Source organism: Phaethon lepturus, unplaced genomic scaffold (assembly GCF_000687285.1).
Source record: "Phaethon lepturus isolate BGI_N335 unplaced genomic scaffold, ASM68728v1 scaffold45626, whole genome shotgun sequence".
In the NCBI taxonomy this organism is placed as follows: Eukaryota; Metazoa; Chordata; class Aves; order Phaethontiformes; family Phaethontidae; genus Phaethon; species Phaethon lepturus.
The window spans coordinates 23,297-47,299 of NW_010549239.1; the positions used below are offsets into that span (position 1 = coordinate 23,297).

At 42.6% G+C, this 24,003-nt stretch overlaps 1 protein-coding gene across 1 annotated transcript; it reads left to right on the forward strand.

Moving 5' to 3' along the window:
• Positions 1-289: 289 nt before the first annotated feature.
• On the forward strand, positions 290-22,943 carry NUAK1 (NUAK family, SNF1-like kinase, 1). Its single transcript, XM_010290202.1, has 6 exons — positions 290-405; positions 11,644-11,795; positions 13,102-13,167; positions 20,159-20,278; positions 20,583-20,715; positions 21,790-22,943. Exons 1-6 carry the CDS (start codon positions 333-335, stop codon positions 22,941-22,943), a joined length of 1,698 nt encoding a protein of 565 aa, XP_010288504.1. The 5' UTR covers positions 290-332.
• The last annotated feature ends 1,060 nt before the right edge of the window (positions 22,944-24,003 follow it).

The window sequence follows — 24,003 nt, forward strand, 5'->3', positions numbered from 1 at the left end:
GTCACAGATCACAGAGATCCTTCCAAAAGATGCTGTGTTCTCCTTCAGTGAAGTCCTAAGACCTGAAGACCCTAAAACTTCATGTCACCCTTTACTGTAACGACAGTGTATTTATTGCTCTAAAATGAAGGAGCTGGGGCATGGAGGTTTGTATTTTAAGTCTTTGTTTTGGTCATTCCACGTTCTGCCAACATCTAACGTGTATTTATTTTTTGAACTCTCTTTAATGGATTATATGCATCTGTTCAGTTCCAAGAATAATGCTTGATTTCCTGAATTTATAGGTTGCAATAAAATCCATTCGTAAGGACAAAATTAAGGATGAGCAAGATATGGTTCACATCAGACGGGAGATTGAGATCATGTCATCCCTCAGCCACCCTCATATCATCACCATATATGAAGGTTAGTGAATGCGATTCTCCTCCCTGACTGCTCTGTTATGTTCTTGTTCTTCATGTTTCTTGAGAGCATGCACCAATCAAACCCCTACTCCTAGTGTAACCCATCCCTTACCAAAGAGACTGGTTTGAGCACTACCTTCCCTTTGAACCACCAGTGTTTCACAGATGCATAACCCTTTGCCTGGAGGAGCTTCTTCATGTGTGACTTCCAGCGCTGTGTCCAAGGCAGGTGGGAAATTGTTGCACGTATCACAATCATCATCTCCTTGCTCCCGTTGGACAGTTCAGTTTAATTTCACCCGCACTCACGCACCAGCCTGATACTTGCTTATGTCCCCGGCCTCTAAACCAGTCCTTGTATGCTTTATTTTCTCTGGACTGCACAAGACCAGTCTTGTCTGCTCTAGGCCTTTGGTCCTCCCTTACCTGCCGGTTAGTCTTGCTGGTTCTGTCACCGCTGTTTTTTTTCCCCTGAATCCCAGCGTCCGCTTCCTGCCCACCCCTGCACAATTTCCTGTCGGTCTGGTCGCTGTCTTATTGTTCCTGGTTCCTCATCCTGTCTTCCCCCTCTAACTCCTTTCTTCCTGGGACACAGCTGGGAAGCCTGCTCATTCTTGCCTCTGGGAGCTGCTCCCTGGTCTGACAGTGAGGAGCAGGAAGCCAGGGGCATTCCTCCCTGATATGCCTGTTTGTTTGTTTATGTATTTATAGAGTGTCACTCTGTAGTAAAATCTCCTCCTCCTTCCTTCCTTCCTCGAGTAACATCCCAACTCTAGCTGGGATTTTCAGGCCGGGTACGTGCTAAAAGACACTGTCCAAGAAGTCTGCTTGCCGCATAGTGAACCTGGGGTGTGGGTTCCAGAGGTTCAGAGGAACCTGGGTTGGGCAGCCTCATCCCCGGGGATCACCTCTTTTCCTGTGCGCAGAACAGACAGCCTGAATTTAGTCCTTCATATTTACATACCCATGAGGTAGACGTGCAAGGTGATGATACGTATATGGCAGCTTCGCTCTGAAAGTTGATACAACTGATTAAAACGAGCTGGCTTGGAGTACTGTTACAGTATCGCATATTGAGTTATTCAAAAGCATGTTCTTGTACTTGAAAAGAGATGAATATCTGTCTTTTTATTGAATAAACTCATAACAGGATCTGGGAACAGAAAAGGGGAGGGATGCTGTGTCAGCATGTGGGTTGCAAATGGAACAAAAGTTATTTCAAGTGTGCACGGGAACTCAGAAAGACAAAAGATTAAGCATGCTGCGGTCCTTTGACCAATTGCCCTTCTTGTCCTTACTTTAAATAGTTTTTACTGAGTTAAAACATTTGTAAAAATTAAAAAGATTACAGCATTTTTAAGAAGCAGACAATGAAGTCCTGTGGGAGCAAAACTCCCCTCTGGCCCCGTGGAGGGAGGAGCAGTGCTTCTGCAGCAGAGCCAGTCAAGCTCCGCAATGGAGGGTTCGTCCTGTCCAGGAGGCGAGCGTCTACAGCAGGTGATGTTGTGGTCTGTCAGCCAGCAGCAGTGCTTTGCAGCGACAAACCTGGAGGCAGTTTTTTTTCTCATTTCTGGGAAGTTTTCCATTCTGTTACTGGTTCGTTTCCTTTTCGTTTTCTCGAAAGCAGAGCAGTCTTTCATTGGCTTCTTATGTTTAATTCCTGGCCTGAAGGGATGGGCAGTGGAAGTCAGCTTCTTGGTTGGACTGTAGTCCTTTGGAAGGAGTTACATAGAGCAGAGCTATAGCAGCAATACAGCTCTTCCAGCCTTTCCAAGCAGTCAGAGTCAGTATCTGGCCTTTAGCAGCTAACGCTGTAACTTCGATATTGTAGCATTGGGAAGATGTGTGGTTGCGCAGCTGAATCCAGAGGAGCAATTACGTACTGCCCAGAGGTAAAGATGCGAGCTCAAAGATCCTTAAGCAAGTGCTTCATTTTAAGCGGAAGAGTACTTGTTAAGGGACTACATCTAGGACTGAAGTATTTCTATCCTCTTGAAGTCAGATTTTAAACTCATGGCTATTCCTTCTGATGCATAAAGAGTGATAACATTGCTACTCTCTGACACAAAATGTTGAAGTTACTCAATCCTCAGAGGTGGGCTTAATGTCACCAAATTTAAGCTATCCAACATTTAGGCAGTTGGTGTACACTAGAAGTCTAGTTCCCCTCTCTAGTCAAGTGAGATCAGCATCTACACAAGGTGGTTTGCTCCCTCCTGGGAGATATTTTTTTGCAGATAGGTGGGAGAAAGGACATGCTGGAGGCTCATGTTGGCTATAGATGGAGTTTAGCTGACTAACTTACATCAGATGCTTAACTTTTAAACTGAAGCCACCGCACAGATACTTTCTCCTCTGTCACCAAGTTTTACTGTAGGTTTTCAGACTGCCAGTGCACATCTGACAGTGCTTTCTGTAGGTGCCAGGTTGCACAGATCTAGCTAGCATGGACAATGCTGTATCTCCCCGTAATATCTTTGAAAGCTCTTCATATTGCATTTACAAACATGTGTTTTCCTTAAGTAGGATCCTTGTTTAGGTATCCTTTTGACCTTGCCTTTAGAAGCAATTAACCTCTGAATTTGTCAACTGGATGTAAACACAAGCTTATCTTTTTTTTTGATACTCAGCAAATTCAGATGTGTGGAAACAAAGCTTTCCAGTTTAGAGATATTTTTGGTATTCTAATCAAAAGGCACGTACCTTGCCCGTTACTGCGAGGGCAGATATACAGTTATGACTCCAAAGAAATTCCATCCTCTCAGCAGGGCTGTAATTGGCAATCTGTCGAGCACGGCTGCGAGGGAAGTGCTCTTTCAAGTGACTTTAAACTCCTTGAAAGGGACTGGATAAATGAAGCTGGCTTTTCTAGCTGTCTTCTGATTTCAGCACATAAATTTTAATTTATAGAATAATGACTCTGTCCATTCATCTGTCTGTCTCCGCTCCCCCTCCCGCCCTTTCCCTGCCCTATTTCTTTTTTGCCTTGAAAACTCCAGGATTTGATAATAAAGCCTTTGAGAGCTAACATATTTTTCCAAGGGTAGCCTGAGTGCGCAGTCTATCTCATCTGGCAATACTTTATAAAGTAAAACCAGGGAAAGCGCATAAGGACTTACTCTGCAAACATTTAAACATGTGTTGGACCAATCATGAGAGTGAAGTTAGACTTCGTACATTCAGGACTGAGTTCTTGAGTCTTTGTAGTGTGAAATGCAGTGTTTACATGAGTGTTTCTGTGCTGGAAGAGTTGTCTTTGGTCAGCATAACCATACGTAAAAGTCCACCCATTTGCAAAATGCACTTAAAAATGAACAGATTAACTAACGTGTTTGTAGAAACAGTTTAGCGAAGATATTCCCTGAAGAATGAATAAATGTTAGGATTACAGTTTGGTGCCCATGGAACACAGTGGCATTAACATGAACGAGTAAGTGAAGGAAAAGATGTGCTGAAGCGCTTTGCTGGATTGGGGACGGGATGCTTAGAACAGTGCTGGACCCTTCACAGCAACAAGATGCAAAAAATGGATTTCCCATGTAAGAGGAACTCCTCACTTTTGTTTTCGGTTCCATTTTTGGTACTTTTAAGAAAAAGCACAGAGATTCTCTGTCATGTATCTGCCATTCCACAGTGACTTGAGCTAGGTTACATGCTTTGGTTAATCAGGAGACTGGTTCAGCTCTTCTGTACTTTCAAATCCCAAAGGCAATGGAAGAAGATCTGACAGTGTGTAATGATGGTGGCATAGTATTTCACAATATTCATCTTGCTTGCCAAATACTTTGTGCCAGACTTCATGTAACAAAAAGCAAATGCACGCTTGGTGTTTCAAACACACATAGGCCTGTCTCCCGTGCAGGGCTCCTTGAGTTCATAGAATCATAGAATGATAGATAGTTTGGGTTGTGAGGGACCTTTAAAGGTCATCCAGCCCAACCCTCCTGCCATAAGCAGGGACATCTTCAACTAGATCAGGTTGCTCAGAGCCCCATCCAACCTGACCTGGAATGTTTCCAAGGATGGGGCATCTACCACCTCTCTGGGCAACCTGGGCCAGTGTTCAACCACCCTCATTGTGAAAAATGTCTTCCGTAGATCTAGTCTAAATCTGCCCTCTTTTAGTTTAAAGCCATTACCCCTTGTCCTGTTGCTACAGGCCCTGCTAAAAAGTCTGTCCCCATCTTTCTTATAGGCCCCCTTTGAGTACTGGAAGGCTGCAATAAGGTCTCCCCGAAGGCTTCTGTCAGCTTCTCACAACTTCTGAGTTTTGTCAGTCAAGTCACCATGTCGTCAGTGAAAGCAGCTGCGTTGCCAAAAATCTGCCCGGCTGGCAGCCAGCGAGGCGCATGGACGTGAGCCATTCCTGACAAACTGCGTCCCCCCTCCAGCAGTGCCAGCTCAGGCAGGTGTCCCCCTCCACCGGCTGCAGTGTGCACCCCTGGTGGGGCAGGCAGCTGGGGACCGAGGTGGCCGCTCACACCGTCGTCGGGTTTGTGCATGGGCAGAACAGAGTTAGGTGTCTCAGGCTGACAGTGCTGGGGAGGCAATCCTGGTTTTCAGACATAATCAAAACGAACTTCAGTGCTTAATGACTTCATCCCTTCTGTGTGCAAAACACCTGAAAAAGTCAAAAGTCTCTTAAAGTGTCGCAACTGGGCTTTAAACAAGAATGATGGAAGTTGGAAAGCATGAATGATTCTTTTTTTTTTATTTATCCAAGAGAAAGTACTTCAGCAGTGACACTATTTAACCACATTTCTAATTGATTTCCTCTAATTATATAGGCTTTTGACCTTTGAGTGCTTTATAGCCATTGTTTTCAGTTGATAATGTCCAAGAACATCAAGTAATATTTTGAGAGTCTGGCAATAGTAATGAAACAAGTATAAACAAACTTAACTCTTTAGTTACCATACCTCACCTTTATGAATTTCCTCTCATTCGGGGCGATTGCCTGAACAACACTTTGTTGGACATGACATGAACTCAGATACATGAGATCACTGGCACGTCTGATTCAGATGTTAAAATGATTGCAAGCAGTGATGAAATTTATTTCTATCTTTTGATTTATACAGTCCTCCCACTGCAATGTAAATGTTTGCTTGTCTGAAGTTCCTTAGCAGTTTGTAATAATAATTTTTAAAAAAGGGGATTTAGCTTTTGTATTCTTTGCTGAAACAAAAGACAATTAGTGTGACATGTTATTGTGGCTGAATTACCAACTCTCATTTTTCCTTCCTTTTTAAAGAGTAGACCATCAAAATCTGCATATCCTCAGTCTCATTCTCTGAGAAACAACCTCGGCAAGGATAACGGTTCTTGTTCTGATTTAATCTCCTCACTGGGGAGTAAATTCTAGCATGATGTCTGATTTAAAATGGTTATTGCAGGATCTTAACTAAATTCCTTTAAGAGGGGATGCAGTTCAGCTCAATAAGGCCGTAATTCAGGAAGACAATTTAACACAAGCTTAGCTTTAAAACACATACTTTGTATCTTACTATCTTCAATTATAATTAAGCATATGCATAAATGTATGCATATGCATACAAGTGGTTTTCTGCATTGGAGCTCGGATATTTTCATATTTGCTGTATACTCTATTAAAAAAAGTAATAATAATAATAGTAATAATAACAGTAATAATAATAGTAATAGTAATAATAATAATGCCAAGGGGCTGTAAAGCTTTCAAAGCATTCAAGAACACAGAAGACATATCGGGAATTTTTAAGGTAAAAAACACTTTTCAGTACTCACATGTCTTTTTGAAGAATAATTCAAGCCTTATTACACAAGTGAGGTAATTGGGTCATACACAACTTTTCTGAATGAAAAGGTTATTCTAGTCTGCATCTCCAAAATTAAAAACAAACTCGCTTGTTCTTTTGATTTGGCTGACCTTTAATAAAAGAGCATTTTGTAGCAGTGGAAAGGTACTTCTGTCTGCGGCTGTTAGGAGAGTAATAAAAATACCGCTGAATGGAAAGACACCAGATGGAAGGAATGTCAACATACTGGAACTAATTTAGGAGATTGCTCTGATAGAGAGCAAAGGCATGAGGAGAATTCAAATGGTTCCAGTGCAAAGAGATTGACCGCCCCTCTTAAACTAACAAACTAAAATCCTTACCCCAGGGTTACATGTAAACCAAATGGAATCAGCCCACAAGGAGGTAGTCCATTAAGGGAGCAAAAAAAAAAATCCACCCCCCTTGGCACTCACTCTGACTTTAGCATCCTGTAAGCTTGGAGGAAGGGCAAAAGCCTTCTGCTTTGTTTTGCTGTCTGAATTTGGTAGTAAATAAGTCCAAAGCGAACTGTCCTAATAGAGAGGTGCGCAACGTACTATTAAGTCTTTCTGACTGATGTTTGCAAAACCATGTCCATGTGGGCTTTCAACACTTCTAGAGTGCATTTAAGAGGGATAGTGAGTATGTTCATCCACTGTTAAACTTGTCCCATGGAGTTTCAGTGGAGGTGACTTCAGTGTAGCTAAAGGGAAGAATTTAGCAGTAGGGTTGAAAAGAAGAGTGCTGATCAGCAGGAGGTCCCTACGCAACCAGTGCTATTTGGAAAATGGAAAGCTGTAGATAGAAGCTGAGTTCATCATTTCATGGCCTCTAAATATAAATAAGTGGAGAGATTATATCCAAGAATTACTGCTATAGTAGAACAGCCTGTGAAAGAGATTGTTGATGTTACAAAATGTACTTTGTCTCAGATACAGTCTTTGGTAGTGAGAAGTGAAGTTCTTTCCCAGTTTCACATTTATATTCTTCAGTGAGCTCTGAAGCCAGCAGATTTGGTTTCAATTACCCGTCTAGAAGTATAGAACTTTCTGTCACTTAAAAAACAAACAAATGTGTTAGAGTTAAGGGGGGAGTTTAAAGAAAAGATGTAAGAAATCTTTCTTTGACCACTGCATCTTAAGCATCCTTTGCTTCTCGGGTAGAGTGCTGCTCTTAGCCTCTGCTAAGACTCTTGGGGTGAACAGACCAAGCACAAGCAAGCTTGTAGCCCACTGGAAAATGCTGTTTCTCCACGTTGCTGTGACCCATGTCTTATGTACATTAACACAGTACTGTTGCTCATCTCCTGGGGATACAGTCATGTTGTTCCTAGCACCTTGTGATACATCACGTTCCTGCTCCCTGGTTCCTGATGTGCTCTCACAGTGCTGTCCCTCCCTCCTTTCCTGTGGCCAGGTGGAAGTGTAGCCATCTCAGAAGTCAATCCTTCATCCTGCAGGCTCTGTCTGCAATCAGGAGTACTCTCATTTTGCAACCACTGCCCTGCACCACTTGACTACTATGGCTGAAGTAGTGCAGCAGCCCCTCCACCACACCAAGGTCTTGCTGCAGCTCTGTCAGAGCAGAGGTGGAAATAAACACAGTGGTTCAGAAATAAATGACACGCAGTTTGTAGCAAGCATTTCTCCTGCTGCTGCATCCTCTAATACATGGAGCTCATGCCTCGTATCTAAGCAACCCCCATCACTTGATTTGTGATTGACAGACCATCTCTCCTGCTACCATGTCTGGGTGTTGATACTCACAGTTCTCCACTTATTTGGCCAACTGTTTGCAGAGTATCGATGGTTTGAAAAAGCAAGAGCAGCCTCACCTTTCTTATGCATAACCTCCCTCCTTCCCTTGACCTTGGCCAGGGTTGCAGAGCAGACTTGTGTGACATGGTTGTCCCATCAATAGCGAGCTGCGGGATGTTCCTGGGGCACAGCACCCTGCTGAAGCCGTGCTTCTCCATCGGCAGTAGCTGCAGCCAGGGTTCAGGCACACTTCTAGGCAGGGTGAGTTTCAGAACAAATACGCAGTAGGATGGCAGGTGATAAATCATCCGCAACAAAAACAAAGCGTGAACCAAGCGGTCCCAGAAGCTATATGGAGGCAATGCATCTGTCATCAGCCTGCAGGTTACAGCCCAGGTGTTAACAGGGCAGTATATTTATTACCTCATTATTATTTGCAGTAAGTCAATCCAGCCTTTAATTAATGCCCTCCTCTCATCCCCCAGCCATTGGCCACAATGGTTTCTTGGAGCATATGTTTATAAAACTACATACTGTGCTCAGAAGAGAAATTCATAAGTGTCTGTATGAAGCCCGCCTGGCATCCTAACTACTACTGTGAAAGTCCGTGGTGTACATGGCTGATGGTCTTGAGACTTGCCAGAATACCACCTTGTCACGTGCCTGATAGTTGTGACCACTGAATTCCTCTTTAACATTGTGTGTGTGTGTATAGCCATATATCCTACTGCCTTTCCACTCCTTTAGTGGCAGCTCTCATTTAAGACGTTTCTGTCTACTGTTCGGTTCCCTCTCTACAGGAAAGTAGCTGCGTGCCCTCTCATGAGATTTGGCTGATACGATGGAATTGCTCTGAACTGAAATGATGCAGTTTTAAAAAATACCTCCCACCTCCCTGGGGGAAAAAAAAAAAGATTCTCCATTTATGTCTGCTCTTTGGTGAAGAGATAAATTGCTGTTTAACTCTGTAATCGTTCAGCTATGATGATGCTGAGGAGACCTCTGTAATGTCATCTAAATCCAAGGGTAGTGACCTTCTCACAGTGCTCCCGCATGAAGAAAAAGAATGTGCCGATTTATACTGAGTGTGCTGGTAAACTGAAACCCGAATACTAGTTATTTGGATGCTTCTATTCTCATTGGTTCTAGTGCACTTTTGTGTCAAAAATTCAAAATTTGGAACAGTGATTTATGATTTCCTAAATTCAATTTTAAGGTATTATCTCAGTTTCCTAGAGGGCATAAGAGAAAATCTGAAATGGAAAGTACCTTTAAATGCACATTCCTCCAAACCACTTCATTTCTGTAGAAACGCAGGAAAATATATCTGGATCAGGACTTGTATTAATATGGCAAAATTTCGTCCAGAAAAATTAGACTTTGGAATTTAAAAATTCAGAACATCAAGGATTATTTGAGAAAGCTCTCATGACTGCGTGATGAAGGCAAAACTTTAGTAAAAACAGAGTCTGGAAGAATGCTCCATCGTAGCAGGGCTGTTATTGTCATCATCAGCACTGAACACCTGGCAGGGCATCGGCGGTTGGGGGAGCTGAGTGGGAGAAGCCGAGGGCCCCTTCGCCCCATCTGTGCCCCTCTGGTGGGGCAAATGTCCCCCTGAGCTCAGGGCGGTCCTCAGCTGGTACCGCTTGGAGTATGCGCTTCCATGAGAGTCCACCGAGATCATTGGTGCCATGTGGCGACTGCAGCTGTATCTGCATGATATAATAACCCCTAACTCAGAGGACTGGAGATTGTTTTGGGGTTTTTTTTCCCCTTGCTTGTTGGTTTGTTTTAAATTAAATCTCTTAATTAAGAGCATTTTTAGTAATTTGTCTCAGCTTACTGAAACTATTTCCTTTTGCCTTCCTAAACAATCCTGTATCTAACAAGCCTTTCCAACCTTAGAGAATCGAATGTGTGCATTGCTGCTTTACTGGTAACAAGTCAGAGCACTTCCCTATATGACACAGGGCATGTTCAGTTTTTCCCAGACAATATCAGTCTGTCATTCTTGGAGAGGATACTGTAAGTATAATCCATCCAGAGACGACTCTTCCAGTTTCCGAAGTTTATTGCTGATGAGGATGCACATAGGATGTAAGCACTGGCAGGAGCCTCTGCTTCGGGGTACAGCGAGGCCAGCAGACAAGTAAGCAGCCAATTTTATCTGGCTGTTTGCTCTCCCTTTTATCAGAGCTGTTTGGCTGGGGTTCAGGGGTGTTAAAGGGAACTGCAGAGGCTTGGCTTGTGGAGTTGAGTGACAAGGTGTGAGAGGACATGAGACAAAACCTAAGAGCAGCAAATAGCTGCTTGTTGAGAGAGGCAGCTTCACATTTCATTGCAAAAGCTGAAGTGTTTTTTTGTTTGTTTGTTTGGGGGGCTTTTTGTTGGAGTTGTTTTTGGTTTTGTTTTTGTTTTTTAAACACTAAGGACGACTGTCTGAACTTTGCTAAAGAGATATAGGAAGGCATCATTCCAGTAGGGCTGGTCAAAACTAGCATCCGTTTGTAATAACCCCTGTAACCTCATTAATTTGCAGATGCTTTGCTGCCAGCGTGATCTAGCTTCAGCAGGCTGCTGCCACAGATAAAAAAAAAAGGAAAATCACCATGTTTTAATATGAGCAGCGGTTTATTTATGGCAGGTGCAGGAAGTTTCCAGTGGGTTGCAGTGGATTTTCAGTGTCAGAAGGGAAAAACTGTTTAGCAGCCAGGGCATTATGGCAATTTGAGACTTCTCACAGCCTGCTTTACTAGATTAAATGTTTAGTTATCTGCAACTTCCAGTGAAGTCCTTGACAGTATGTGGCACAGAGTACCCGCAGCCCGAAAGAACAGTCAAGTTGTGACATGTATTAGATGAATGTTCCTTGCATTGCTTATGTGTGGGAGTTGCGTGTTGCTTCTGGCTCTGTGAAAGCGGCAAAACACGTATCTACAGCATGCAGTGGGACATTTGGTGGAGGCAGGAGATAAATAAATTTCAGAATGAGTTGGGTGCATGAGATGGGGTGCAGAGCCATGCTGACAAGAGCTGTACAGAGATGTTGCAGCCACTGCTAGCTCAAGTGTCCATGCCCACCATGCTGTTGCACAGAGTTGGGCTGGAAGAGGACACATCCATTCACTTGTTGGATTTTGATGGTAGGTGAAAGCCAACCAACAGTCATTATAAGCCAAACAGCAATCTTGTATCAACCAGTCCTTGAAGACAGAGTTTATTCTGCCTTCTGTTAGCCCTTTCCAAATGATGTGAGAGCTCCTCTTCCCTGTCCTCTCATCTCAGGAGGACTACTGGCAAAAGGCAGCCCCTGCTGGGGTGGGGGTTAGTATTCAGGTGTTGCTGGCACAAATGTCCACTTTACCGCATTAGGATCAAGTTGACTTTGCCATCCTGTGACCCCATATTATAGAGGCAAAGAGCTTCTTTCATGTAGCCATATGAAGGTGAAGATAGCCTCAACTTCCTTCTCTTGGTCTGAAACGTTGTAATCTTCCTCTGGAAAAATTAGCTTTGGAACTTGCTTTTTGCAGTGGGGTAGTTGGTGGTACATCTGTCCAGGCTGCAGTTGTGATACAGGATGTGTTTAGTCATCCCGAGTCTTCTTCACTCTTCAAAGTGTCAGTTTCCAAATGTATTGACTCAACTGTGGTGTCTTTTCTTTTCTTTTATTCTGTGCAGTGTTTGAAAATAAAGATAAGATTGTGATCATCATGGAGTATGCAAGTAAAGGAGAATTGTATGATTACATCAGTGAGAGGCGGCGATTAAGCGAAAGAGAGACAAGACACTTCTTTCGACAAATAGTCTCTGCTGTACATTACTGCCACAAGGTGAGCAAAGGATTTGCTATTAAAAATGCTATTTGAAGGCTGATTAGTGACATATATTTCAAAGCATGTCTGAGGTAACAGCATTCATTATTAAGTATCACAGCATGTGATTATATCAGTGCAACAGGAGATCTTCATTAAAAGTGCTACAGTAGTTCACTGCCTGTTTTTAATGACTAAGGATCTTTTCCTGTGTTATGGTAGATACCAGCCACTCCCTTATATTAGCCCTACATTGCATTTTTGCCTTGGAAATAATTCTCCTGACATTAAAAAAAAAGAAAATTAACATTAGCTAGAAGAGGCATCCCATAGAACTTCTACAACATTAATATATTTAAACGAATGATAGTTTGCAATTTGAATATGCAAGTGAACAACTTTAGAATAGGAGATAAAATATATGAAAGAAAAAAGCCAAAAGAAAGGTATGAGTGTTCATGTATGAGCTTTAGCATGTACTCATTCTGGATAGGCAAAAGTAACTTTTCCAGCTGTAGCAGGAGCACTAGAAAGATACACTTTGCTAATGACTTTATCCATTGTGGTACCCACCAGAATGACAATTTAAGCAATTAAACCCAAGGTAGCTGACTGGCTGTCATCATGGACCTTTTGTGCCTGCTTATGAACCAACTGCATAGAGCCAAAACTTGCATGAGGCTAAAGGCAGTGAGCAGCTAACACTATTTTTTATTTGAATTCTTAAACACTTTAATCTCCACTTGAATTCTGATAAACAAGGGAGGTTTTCAAAGTCCTCACTGCGCAGCACTGAAAAGCGGCAGCACCCTTCCCTGTGCAGTCAGTTTTCCCCAAATTTCTTTAAAGAAGGCTCTGACCTAAACCCAGCTTGTTCACTTCCATCCCTAACATTTACAGTCTTTAAGGATTATAACTCTTCCGAAAAACGTGGCTGCACATTGCAGGAATGAGGTCTTTTGTAAGGACTAACGTCATTGACAGATATTGTTTTCTGGTGCCTGGGAAGAATATATTGCTTTCACGCAGTGGGGGCAGGATCCAGGCTGGAATTAAGTTCCGAAAAGACACCCCCCCCACAGCCCTCCATCCCCTCACCCCCCTGCTGTTTTAGAGGCTTTGTGGGAGGACAGATTCCAGTCATTCTTCCCTTAACCACATACCAAGTGACTAATACATCGCCTGTCACTAGTCACTGGGCTGTGAGTGTTATGACAGTGAAATCAGCCCTGAAATGTAGATGCAAAGACCACCCTGCCAGCTCACCTTTAATTTTCCCAATATTTTCTTATGTTGTCCCGCATTTTTTTCTTCCTTGTTTCAGAACGGTGTTGTCCACAGGGACCTAAAGTTGGAAAACATCCTTCTTGATGACAATTTTAATATTAAGGTAGGATTCTTTTTCTCAGCTTCTCAGAATGGATTTGCATGTTTTGTAAAATTTTTATCCAAGGTATTAGAAGAACCAGTGTTATGGCAACAGCTACTAAGCAACAGCATCTGGCAAGAGGCTCAGGAGTTTGGAGGTTGAGGAAAGAGCACCACTGGTGACGAGTCATACACGCTAAATGAAACTTTGCATAATCTGGGGGAGAAGACCCTGTCCTGCCACCCAAGGGCAACAATTCCCAAAGCAATATCTGTTTACCGGTAGGAAACAGCAAAGCATTTCGTGCAGTGGGGTTTATTGTACGAATGACATTATTGCTGGCTGCTGCTGGGGCTAGGAAAAAACTTCCTTAGTCTACAGGGTTCAAGTGCCTCCTACAGAACACTCTGAATGTCCTTTTGATCATGGCTGGAAAATAAGCAAATAGAGTTTCAAAATAAACCTAGTAAAGCACATGTGCTTCATTAGGAAATGGCCTTGGAACTCCAGACACAAACGTATACTTTAGATAGTGATGTCATTTCCATGTCATTTCTCCCCAGTGAAAGCATGGGAATGACCTTTTTTCCCTTCTTCTTCTTTTTTTCCTAATAGCTGTAGCACAAAGATAAATAATGCAGAGATGAGTGTAGTTCCCAGGTGGCTGAACCTGTTTCATTTTCAACTTTGTTCTTCCCTGGGTAGCTGGATGTGAGGTGGCTGGGTGCGCTCGTCTGTGGGCAAACAAATGGAGGGATGGACGCCGAAGAGTTTCTGCTGATGCTTGGGCATCCTTGCTTAATTAGCAAAGTAATCGAGAAGCTCCCTGTGTAGCCAAATATCTAAATAGCCTGGATCTTTATTTTGTCTCCACTGAAAGCCACACGGCTGCACGCACTGCCTTCTGCGCTTCGTGCTGGAGAGATTGTCTTCATTTTAAGCTGATGTGCAATGGAAATGGAAAGTAACATATGGTAGCTGCCATCTGTGTAACGCTGATGACAGAAACTAACTTGGATCAACTAGTGGATTAAAGGCACATAAATATGTGGTTTCTAAAAATAGTCTTTTACAGAAGGCCCATCCAATGCAATACTTGGACGTTTTGCTGTTAACATCCAGTGTTAGAGCAAACCTCCCCACTCCTGTTCCTACAGGGACACTGGCTGCAGCAGCCCGAGCTGTTCTCAGCAGCACTGGAAACAAAAAGGAGCCTTTCTAGGACATTGTATACGAAACAGGCTTCCGCAGGCAGGATGACCTTTCTTTCCGCATTACACGCCAAACTATCTTCCCAGCTAATCAGAGAATTCTTGAGAGAAAAGAGGAATTTGGGGAATTTGCTAGCTGCGGTGGCCTGGATCCCCGCACTGTGGTCCTCATATGCAAAACCAATCACTTCCCCAAGCCTCCAGGGAGCTGCACTTTGTTAGAAGGCTCTGCTCCTTCCCCTCTTTCCTTTATGGGAGTCTAATCGTCTTGCGAGGAGAGCGAGAGGATGGGGCAGGGACAGGTAACTTTGTGTTCGCATCCGGACCATGGAGGTGACCCAGGGGCTTCAGAACCACACATGCATTTCAGCTGCCATAGCGAGTGGCACTGCTGTGGAAGAAATTCGGGTAGCTACAACTCCCCACATCCCTTCCAATCATTTGGACATCTTTTTCCTGAAGGCTTCCCTTTCCTGAACTGCGTTGTGTGTAAGCTGCCATGGAGGTGTTTTGCGTTTTTCCAACCTTTTCCTCAGTTTCTTCTCTGCAAACCGTAAGGCAGACCTCTGAGCGGGCAAGGCTGCCTCGGCATGGGTGGGTGGCTGCAAGCTCCTTTGCTGTCCCCTGGTAACTCTTTCTGCAGAGGGTCTTTATTTATTAGCAAGAGGATATTTATTCCCAAAACCGAGCTTGGGAAGCAGTTGGAATTTCATACATCGTACTATCAATAGTGTTTGAATTTGGATTACTTCAAGAGATGACTTTTTGTATTGTTTTCCTTTTTCTCCCACCTCTCTTTTTTTACACCTCGTGACCAAGGTCGGCTTTGAATACTTGATGTTAAGCACACTGCCACTATTTTCCAGATGCTGAAGCTTTGAATATGTTACTGTGGTTTCTATGCTACTTGCACAGAATTTTATATCCCAGTTTTTCTTTGTTTCACTAAACAGTAACCGTTGGCAAGGAAACACATATGGAGCTGTAAATTATTTATTAGGAGTAAATTTATCAGGTCCTCATTCTGAGAGTATTTATATATGGTTTATTCAGGCAGAAAAAGAGAAATATGCAGTTTGGGTTTTGGTATTGACTGATGGCTTCAAATACTCTGTGGAAGGCGTTTTCTAGAAATGGAGTGATAGTCTTATCTGTACTTTCCCAGTATTTATATTTCATTCAGTGGATTACAAAGCTGTTAAAAAATTGGCAGTTTGATTTTAAGAACAAGAAAATGAAAGGAATCCCTTTGTTCTTGGGTGCAATGTGCAATTAAACACATGTTTCTGAAGAAGCCAGTGATCTATACATTATGATTTACCAAACATGTCATAGTAATGCAAAGAAAAAATAAGATGTTGTAAAAATAGATCCATGTATAGCAACTTAAGCAGTACTTTTAGAACGGGAAAAAAAGAGGACAAGTAATCCATTAGAAATTATTATCCGACCTAAAGGGGCCCCAAGCCATTTTACATGATACCACACTAACTTGGAAACCATTCTTAAATTTTAGCTAATTAAATGAAGGTCATGAAGCAGTGTATGGAGACATAATCAGCTTTTTTTTTAAGAGATATGATAGTGAGTAAAAGTCTCTGGAAATGGAGTCATGTGTTGGAGTACAGCAACTAGGAAACACTAGTGTCTGAAAGCTGACAAAAAATGACATGTTTTGAAGAATTCTGCAGGCCCACAGGCCAGAGGTGGAAGGTGATGAGGGGAAGAAAATTATCTGATCTGTGGTATATAATTAAGTTTTCCAGGGACTTGGTGTATATGCGGTAATATTTCCTTCAAACTATTACTTAAAACCCCTAAATGCAGCAAACACAACGGAATAAAATGAATTTTAAACACTTGTGAGACTGAACATGCATGCAAATCTGTGGGGTACAAGGAGTTCATCCAGTCAATTAATCAACCAGTACCTTGCCTTGCTCCCCAGATATGCACCCAACTGTCTAGCAGAAACCCCGAGTGTGAATGCTTCTCCTGCGAGCTAGCCTGTCTGCGGGGGTCAACAGTGGGGCACAAACCTAGAGCTTAATCCTTGCCAAGGCACTGCAGCCCCCCAGGGTGGAAAAAAGTTACGTGCTTTCTTACCGTCTTCATGGTGCCATATTGTTTAAAGAAATAACGCAGTGGTGGAATTAGGGTTTCTGCAGCATGTACAAACCTCTCTTTACTCACCTTCATGTGCTAACAGCACAGTTCACCTTAAAATGGACTCTATTCTCCTCTCAGCTGCCCACAATTGCTGCCTTTCCCCCTCCAGCTCTGGGTACCCCAGAGCTGCTCCCTCCGCTTGCCCCCCGGTTCCCGGAGTGGGTACAGCTGCTCCCCCGCTGCAGGGCAGAGGGGCAGAGCAGCCTCTCGCTGGCATTTTTGTCCCATCGAGAGAGTATCATCATTATCATAATCCTAAAGCAGCTGGAGGTGGGCAAGGTCAGAAAGGCAGGAAGGCTAAGGCAGCCCGAAAGCGCCGAAAGAGCTGCCCTGAGTTGGTGAGTTAGAAAGCTCTTTCTGGGAGAAGATTCGCACTGGCTTTAGGCATCTGCTTTTGGTGGTCTTCAAAAAAAAGCCTTCTGGTGATGTCACCTTTTCTTCATTAGTTTTAAAAGGACTGAGGTTGCTAGTTGTTTGTTCGTTGTAAGTGTGAATTTACTAGAAGAAATAACAGCGGGGCGAGGATGTAGCTGCCTCCATTTGCCCATAGCTCCTGCAGTTTGCCCTGATGAGGACCACGTGTCCCCGGTGCAGCACCGCAGCTCTCCCCTAGTGCCTAAATCCCCAAAACTACATGCAGGGAGGTAAACTGCTGCCCAGTGCAGCAGCCAGGAAATTAGTGCCTCTTGCTGGTCTACCACCTACCATGTCCCTGCCCCATGCCACAACCTCCCCCCAGGGACACATCTGTCATGCAGCCTGGCGCGATGGAGGGGTCCCTCCTTGTTCGCAGTAGCCTATGGCGGCTCCTGGGCTGGGAGTTGCACCTAAAAGAGATGTCTAGCGGAGGTTGACGTAAACTGTATGATCAACCCCTAAGTGATAGAAGGAGAGAAAAATGCAAGTATAATAGTAACATAATCCTGCTAACTGCACTTTCTCTTGGGCTGGTAAGGGGACACCAGTCAAACTAACCACTAAAAACCCATGAGGGTTTCATATATACAGAGTAAGTATATGTAATTGGGATTTACCTTGCTGGAAGTCTCACCCACTGCACATACATTTCATTTGCTTTAAGAGACCTAATTACTTCTCTATCTACAGTACAAAGAGACAGATTTTTAAGTGGGGTAAAACTGACAACTTCCATGAGTGTGAACTTCATGGAATTTATGGTCCACACTTAAACAATAAATTACATCTGGTCTATCATAGCTAATAGTAAATATGAAACATACATCTCCTGAAGCGCAGGGAATAAAAGTCCATTTCCCTGCTCCTCCCAATTTAGGAAGTTTTTTTGACTTGATGCCTTAGTTCCATTTAAGTGCCAAGAACATGAAGTAATGTTGGCTTCTATTAATCTTGTTTTGGGGGGCATGACAGTTTTAATGGGAAAAGCTGATAAACATCAGTCTGTGAGTATGGGAGTGAACTGTAACATAAATACTCTTTTCCTGAATGGTCAAAATGAAAACATGAATGCCCAAGTCTGAGAGTTTCTTAGTGTGAACAATGGTATGTGTATGCTTATATATATTCATGCACATCCACATGCATTTTATACATTCCATGGTGTTAAGGGAATGTATTTTCTTAAGGAATCACACTGTGCAGTGTTTGTCCTTGTCTTAGCTGCATCCTGAACTAAAATAAAACTCAAATGACCAGCACCAAGTTTTAACACTGAAATGATCCCATTCTTCCTCTGATTGACAGGGCACACTTCATAAGGCTTAAAACCAACTTCCTGCAAGCCAGGCAGGGTGACTTGATAAGAAAGTGGAATTTAGGGCAATTAAGTGCAATCTGAGCCATGAGAATATGTTTGCAGACTGCAATTGTACACCAGCTGTTTTCAATGACATTCCAGCCATACAATGAAGATTTTACAACCACATTTATTTAAGGGTTGAATTTTCTGCTGTGGGTTGATAATACGCTGTTTGGGGGACTGAGTGGATTCAAACTATGAATGAACATGGTTAGATGAATTAACATTAATGAACAGGAATCAGCTCCTCTTTGAGCAGAATGTTATGAGTCCAAATTGTCAGTGGAACACCTACACAATCAGAACATCAGAATAGGAGAGGGTGAAACGTGAAATCTCACGTTTGCTCTGTGACTTAAAAAATTTTGTGAAAATCATATTTGAAAAAATAAGTTTATACTTTTAACATAAAAGTAGCTCTATATCTATATCTGTTTATAAGGTGTGTGTATATATATTTCTATTTGGGGGTAAAGAAAGAAAATTGGGAACTTCTGTCCATACTTTACCAACTTTGTTCATTTTGGTCTCAACTGGGACATTTTTAGGTGTAGCTGTAGGAGTTTAGACAGTAGAGACAAAGACTTTATGTCTCCCAAGAGCTCACTAGGCGTTGCAATTAAACAGGTATTAGAGGCACTGATGAGACACATTTTAGAAAGCCGGGAGTGAATGATGCTGATAAATCCTTTTCTTTGTGAAAACAGTTTGTGTTTTCTTGAATTTTCTCTTGAAAATTCTTGTGATTTACTTTCTTTCTGGTAGAAAAGACCCAAATAAGGTGACAAAACCACAGAGAAAACTACTGTCGCTTATAGCTATAATACCTTTTTTATGCCTGTGCTTTATATCTTTTATGTATGCTTTATGTTGATAGTGGGCAGTAATAAAAGTGCCTCTGGGAAACAAGCATTTGCGTTTTAAACAAGATAAAAACCGAGATGTGTTGCCTTGTGCTAGAGAAACAAAGGAAATGCAAAGGTTGTGGGAGTATTTAGTGTTGCTGTCCTCAGCCTTTGTTTTGTAGGAACAAGAACAGAGAAGTGAAGTAAACAAAACATTTGGACCTGATCCTGCAATTCCTACATGGGCAAAATTCCTAACAGTCTCAAGGGAAGTTTTGTTTGTGTTGGGAAAGCCGGATTTGGGCCCATTGTTTGCAGTTAGGAACCAGATTTGTGTTTATTATCTCATGACAGACATCTTATGTGCTTAACAACTCAGATTCCTCAGCTGGATTCCCTGAATCTGGAAGAGTTAGCGAGTGCCTCACTTTCCTTCTCCTTCAAGTGTATTTAAGTTCCAGATGATTTAAAAAAATCACTTTCTTCTGTAATCTTATGCTTAGTTTCCTGTAACACTCCTGCCTCACTCCTCCTGTTGGATTTAAAGGTCTTGGCTTTTGGTTTGCATGTGCAAGATAAGAATGATAGTACTTTCTGATTGCTTTCCCTTGGTACTAATGATTGTACAAGATGAAGAGCAGTCAGTGGACAGCAGGCCCAGTGCCTTCCAGTATGAGATTGTCTCTGCAAGCATAAGCAATTAATCCAGGATAAAATTACTGATTGATGGTTGTGCAGTCAGTCAGTGACCTGTCTGTGAATGGAACCAAAGCATCCTTGTTCCTAATCTAGAGGATTTTACCTGAGTACCCTTCTCTGGAGGGTCTTTAGAGAGAAAAGTCAAAAAATCATAGAAAAATGGGTTGGCAAGGGGACTGGAGAGATTACCCACATTGAGATCCCTGCCCTACAGCATGGTCAAATATAGCTAAGTCCTTCCTGATAAAGGGTTTTCTGTTTCTTTAAAATATTGTTAATACTACAGATGTCTTGTGCAATTCTATTTGCAGATTGCTGATTTTGGACTCTCCAACCTTTATCACAAAGACAAGTTTCTGCAGACCTTTTGCGGAAGCCCACTGTATGCTTCCCCTGAAATAGTTAATGGAAGACCTTACAGAGGCCCAGAGGTAAGAAGGGTCAGCTTTTTGGTAGTGGTATGGGGATGTCTTTGATGATAATGTTCTTGAGGGTTAGTCTTAATGCTAGTGTTTTTGCACATGTGGGTTCATTTGGGTCTCTCCCATATTTAAAGTTCTCAAGCTGCCTTGGTTTGCTTTCGTTTGCTTTGCCTGTGATGAGTCAGATGTTAGATACTGGTTTGCCCATCAATAGGCGCAGCTGGAGGTAATGCTGCTCTTGGGATGCTAATGGAAAGGAGAAGGGTGGGGATCAGCTTTCCTGGGCTTCACACACATTGTCTTTGTATTTCAGGTTGACAGCTGGGCCCTTGGTGTATTGCTTTACACTCTGGTTTATGGAACGATGCCCTTTGATGGCTTCGATCACAAAAATCTCATCAGGCAGATCAGCAGTGGAGAATATCGTGAGCCAACACAGACCTCAGGTACAAAAAAGGAGTGAGGGCAATGTATTGAGCTGACAGGAGTTGAGAATGGACGGTTTGCACGGCCCTTTCCAACATGTTTTGGTGTCATATTAGAATGGTGAAGAAAAAAAATCTCTCATTCCTCTACTGACTTCATCTGCTATCAGTTCCCATCTGAGTATGGCATTTACCAAAAGCCCTTTTGAAATTAAAGTTTTATAGCAGATAGGTTTTATTGCCTTGGGGAAACTGTAATGGGCTCTTTTAACTAGGTCTATGACAGTTGAAAGTCTGTTAGCTATTGCAAGTGGAATTGTTCAGACAAGCTGTAAACTGATACAACATACTGGTACAGATCAGTCCTCTAACTACACTGTGGTGTATCACAAGCAGAGAGAAAATGAATGGTCAGAGCTATGCAGTCGCTTATCCAAGAAGGCAGGCCAAAATGCCACTATGTTCTCATTTACTTCTACTTAGAGGATAACACATTAAGCAGTCACCTGACAGAAAAACATCAGCTAAGTCTGGGTTATTGATTATAATGCCTCCTTCCAGCCTTAAACATCTATGTATATATTATATTTAAATTAATATTTATCTTGTATCATTTGTATACCATCCGTTTCAGTTTTCTGTCTTCTTGCTTTCTTTGTGGAAATCTACTTTAAAAATATACAGAAGACTACAGTGTTTATGGAAAAAGAAATACAAAAGCAATAATGTGTAGATCATTTAAAATATCCCAATTCCTCTTTGTTTTCCTCTAAGTTTGGTAATTATTAGAGTTGATAGGTTGGTGATTTCCTTCAGTAATATGGAACTATTCACTGACTAATAAAGTACAAATATTAATTTCTTTGATAATCCAGTGTACATTTCCTAGGGTGAATCATATTCTTCTTATAAGAAGTAGTACTCAAATGCATTTTCCAACAGTGACTGATGACCAAAGCTTTGCGCTCTTTCACTTCTCCTGTTGCAAGAAGCATTATTTTTGCTCATTTGATTGCCTTCACACTTCCATTTTAAATGGACAAAACTAAGAATTCCCATATTCTAAATATTTTATATTCTGTTCTTTGTCCACAGATGCTCGTGGTCTTATCAGATGGATGCTGATGGTGAACCCTGAACGCCGAGCAACTATCGAAGACATTGCCAACCACTGGTGGGTTAACTGGGGCTACAAGAGTAGTGTTTGTGACTGTGATGCCATGAGGGACTCCGAGTCCCCATTGCTGGCAAGATTCATTGATTGGCATCACCGTGCTACTGGCCTCCAACCAGAGACTGATACCAAAACAAAGTGCCTTTCTAAGCCCAAAGGTCCTGAAGTCACACTAGAGAGACAAAGGTCTCTAAAAAAATCAAAAAAGGAAAATGACATTGCACAGTCCATCCAGGAAGGGGGAGCTGAAAATGCATCCAAACCCACCTCCAAGAGACCCAAAGGCATCCTGAAGAAAAGGAGCAACAGTGAACATCGATCTCACAGTGCAGGTTTCATTGAAGGAGTGGTCAGCCCAGTGTTACCCTCTGCTTTTAAGCTGGAGCAAGAGTTGTGTAGGACTGGCGTAGCCATTAAAAGTGTTGTGGAGGGAGAGGTAGCGGGCAAATACGGCACTAAGCAGTCTTCACTAATGCCAAAAAAAGGAATCTTAAAGAAAACTCAGCAGAGGGAGTCTGGCTACTACTCCTCTCCAGAACGAAGTGAATCTTCTGAACTCTTGGACAATAATAATGAGACAGTAAACAGTGACACTTCTCCAGGGGTCACAGAGCCATCCAGAAATGGGTCTTACAGCCACTCCTGTAGGCGTAAGGGCATCTTGAAACATAACAGCAAGTATTCTACCAGCAGCACTGAATCTGCTTTGATTAGCCCTGACACACCAACTCTGGAGGCCATGGAAGAAGTGGTCCTGCCTGGGGATGCATTACCTCGAAGTTACAGTCGCCCTTCCAGCGTGATTAGTGATGACAGTATTTTGTCCAGTGACTCCTTTGATTTGCTGGATTTGCAAGAGAACAGGCCAAACAGACAGAGGATACGGAGCTGTGTCTCTGCTGAAAATTTCCTCCAGATCCAAGACTTCGAAGGACTTCAGAACCGCCCACGGCCACAGTATCTAAAGCGTTATCGCAACCGTCTGGGGGACAGCAGTTTTTCCCTTCTCACAGACATGGATGATGTGACTCAGGTCTACAAGAAAGCCCTAGAGATCTGCAACAAACTCAACTAGCAGAGGGAAGATGGAAAGGGAGGGAAGGGAGTTTTTCTGTGTACCTTTATGGTGGAGTAAGCCAGGTCACTAATTTGCTGACAATAGTAGGTTTTGCTTCAAAGGAGCTAACTGTACCTACTTGGCTGAACTCCAAGTAAAGTAGCCCCAAAGCCATCTCACACTTCTCTAATTTTGTGTCCTCAAAATATTACCTACCTGACCAGAGAAAAACCTTTGGTCTTTGTATACATGATGAAAGCACATCAGGATCTAGCAGACAAAAGCGTCAAGATTTGATGGCGTGAAGTCAAAACTAGACAGAATTAAAACTGGAAGTGAGGGACACACATGTTGAGAGGTTTGTAATTAATATTATATTAGCTTTATCAAGAGATGAGCTGAATTCTTCAAGTCACATTTGGATGTCTTTTAGAAAAGAGAGCCTTTATTTCCCCCTGAAGTTATTCATCTGGATACAGTCATTGCACATTGTGAATCTTTGGCTTGCATTATGCAGGAGGCCAGGGTAGGTGGTCACCATGGTCCCTTCCAGCAGGGTGACCTGAGAGGTTCTGAACGCATTCTGGGACAAATAATGTGAGAGACTCACCCAGAATAACCTCACCAGGTGTATGTGGACAAGCAGTGGAGCAGATATTCAGATCTGGCCCCTCCCACAGCCATTGCTCTTCAGTGAGCAGGAGGCCCTATAATTTTTTCCAACGACTGCTCCTACCAGTAAAAGCAGTCACAGAAGCGGTAATGGAGACTGGAAGGAATGGATGTTATCAGCAGCTAAACGACCTTTTAAGTCATTTCAACCTGTGTGTTCAATTTGTGAGTCTTTCAAAATGGCCAGCCAGATGAATGCCCAAAGACGGATCTAACAAAGGGTCTCAAGGGTTAAATGACCCTCCAATGTAGAGTTCAGTCGCTGTCAGCAAATGGTGCCACCTCGCTGTTAGCTTGTAATATTTGAGGGTGACAGATAGCTTATGGCCAGAATGTTAGGTAAGGAAAAGGTTGTAGCATGTAGGAAATGGATAGAGATCAGAAAGTTAGTGGGAAGATGCCTTTT

Excerpts from the sequence above, each read along its gene's own strand:
- NUAK1 (XM_010290202.1), top strand. The coding sequence starts at position 333 with ATGGTTCACATCAGACGGGAGATTGAGATCATGTCATCCCTCAGCCAC. Across the intron at positions 13,168-20,158 it reads ATGACAATTTTAATATTAAG|ATTGCTGATTTTGGACTCTC; the intron begins GTAGGATTCTTT and ends TTCTATTTGCAG. Across the intron at positions 20,279-20,582 it reads GACCTTACAGAGGCCCAGAG|GTTGACAGCTGGGCCCTTGG; the intron begins GTAAGAAGGGTC and ends TTTGTATTTCAG.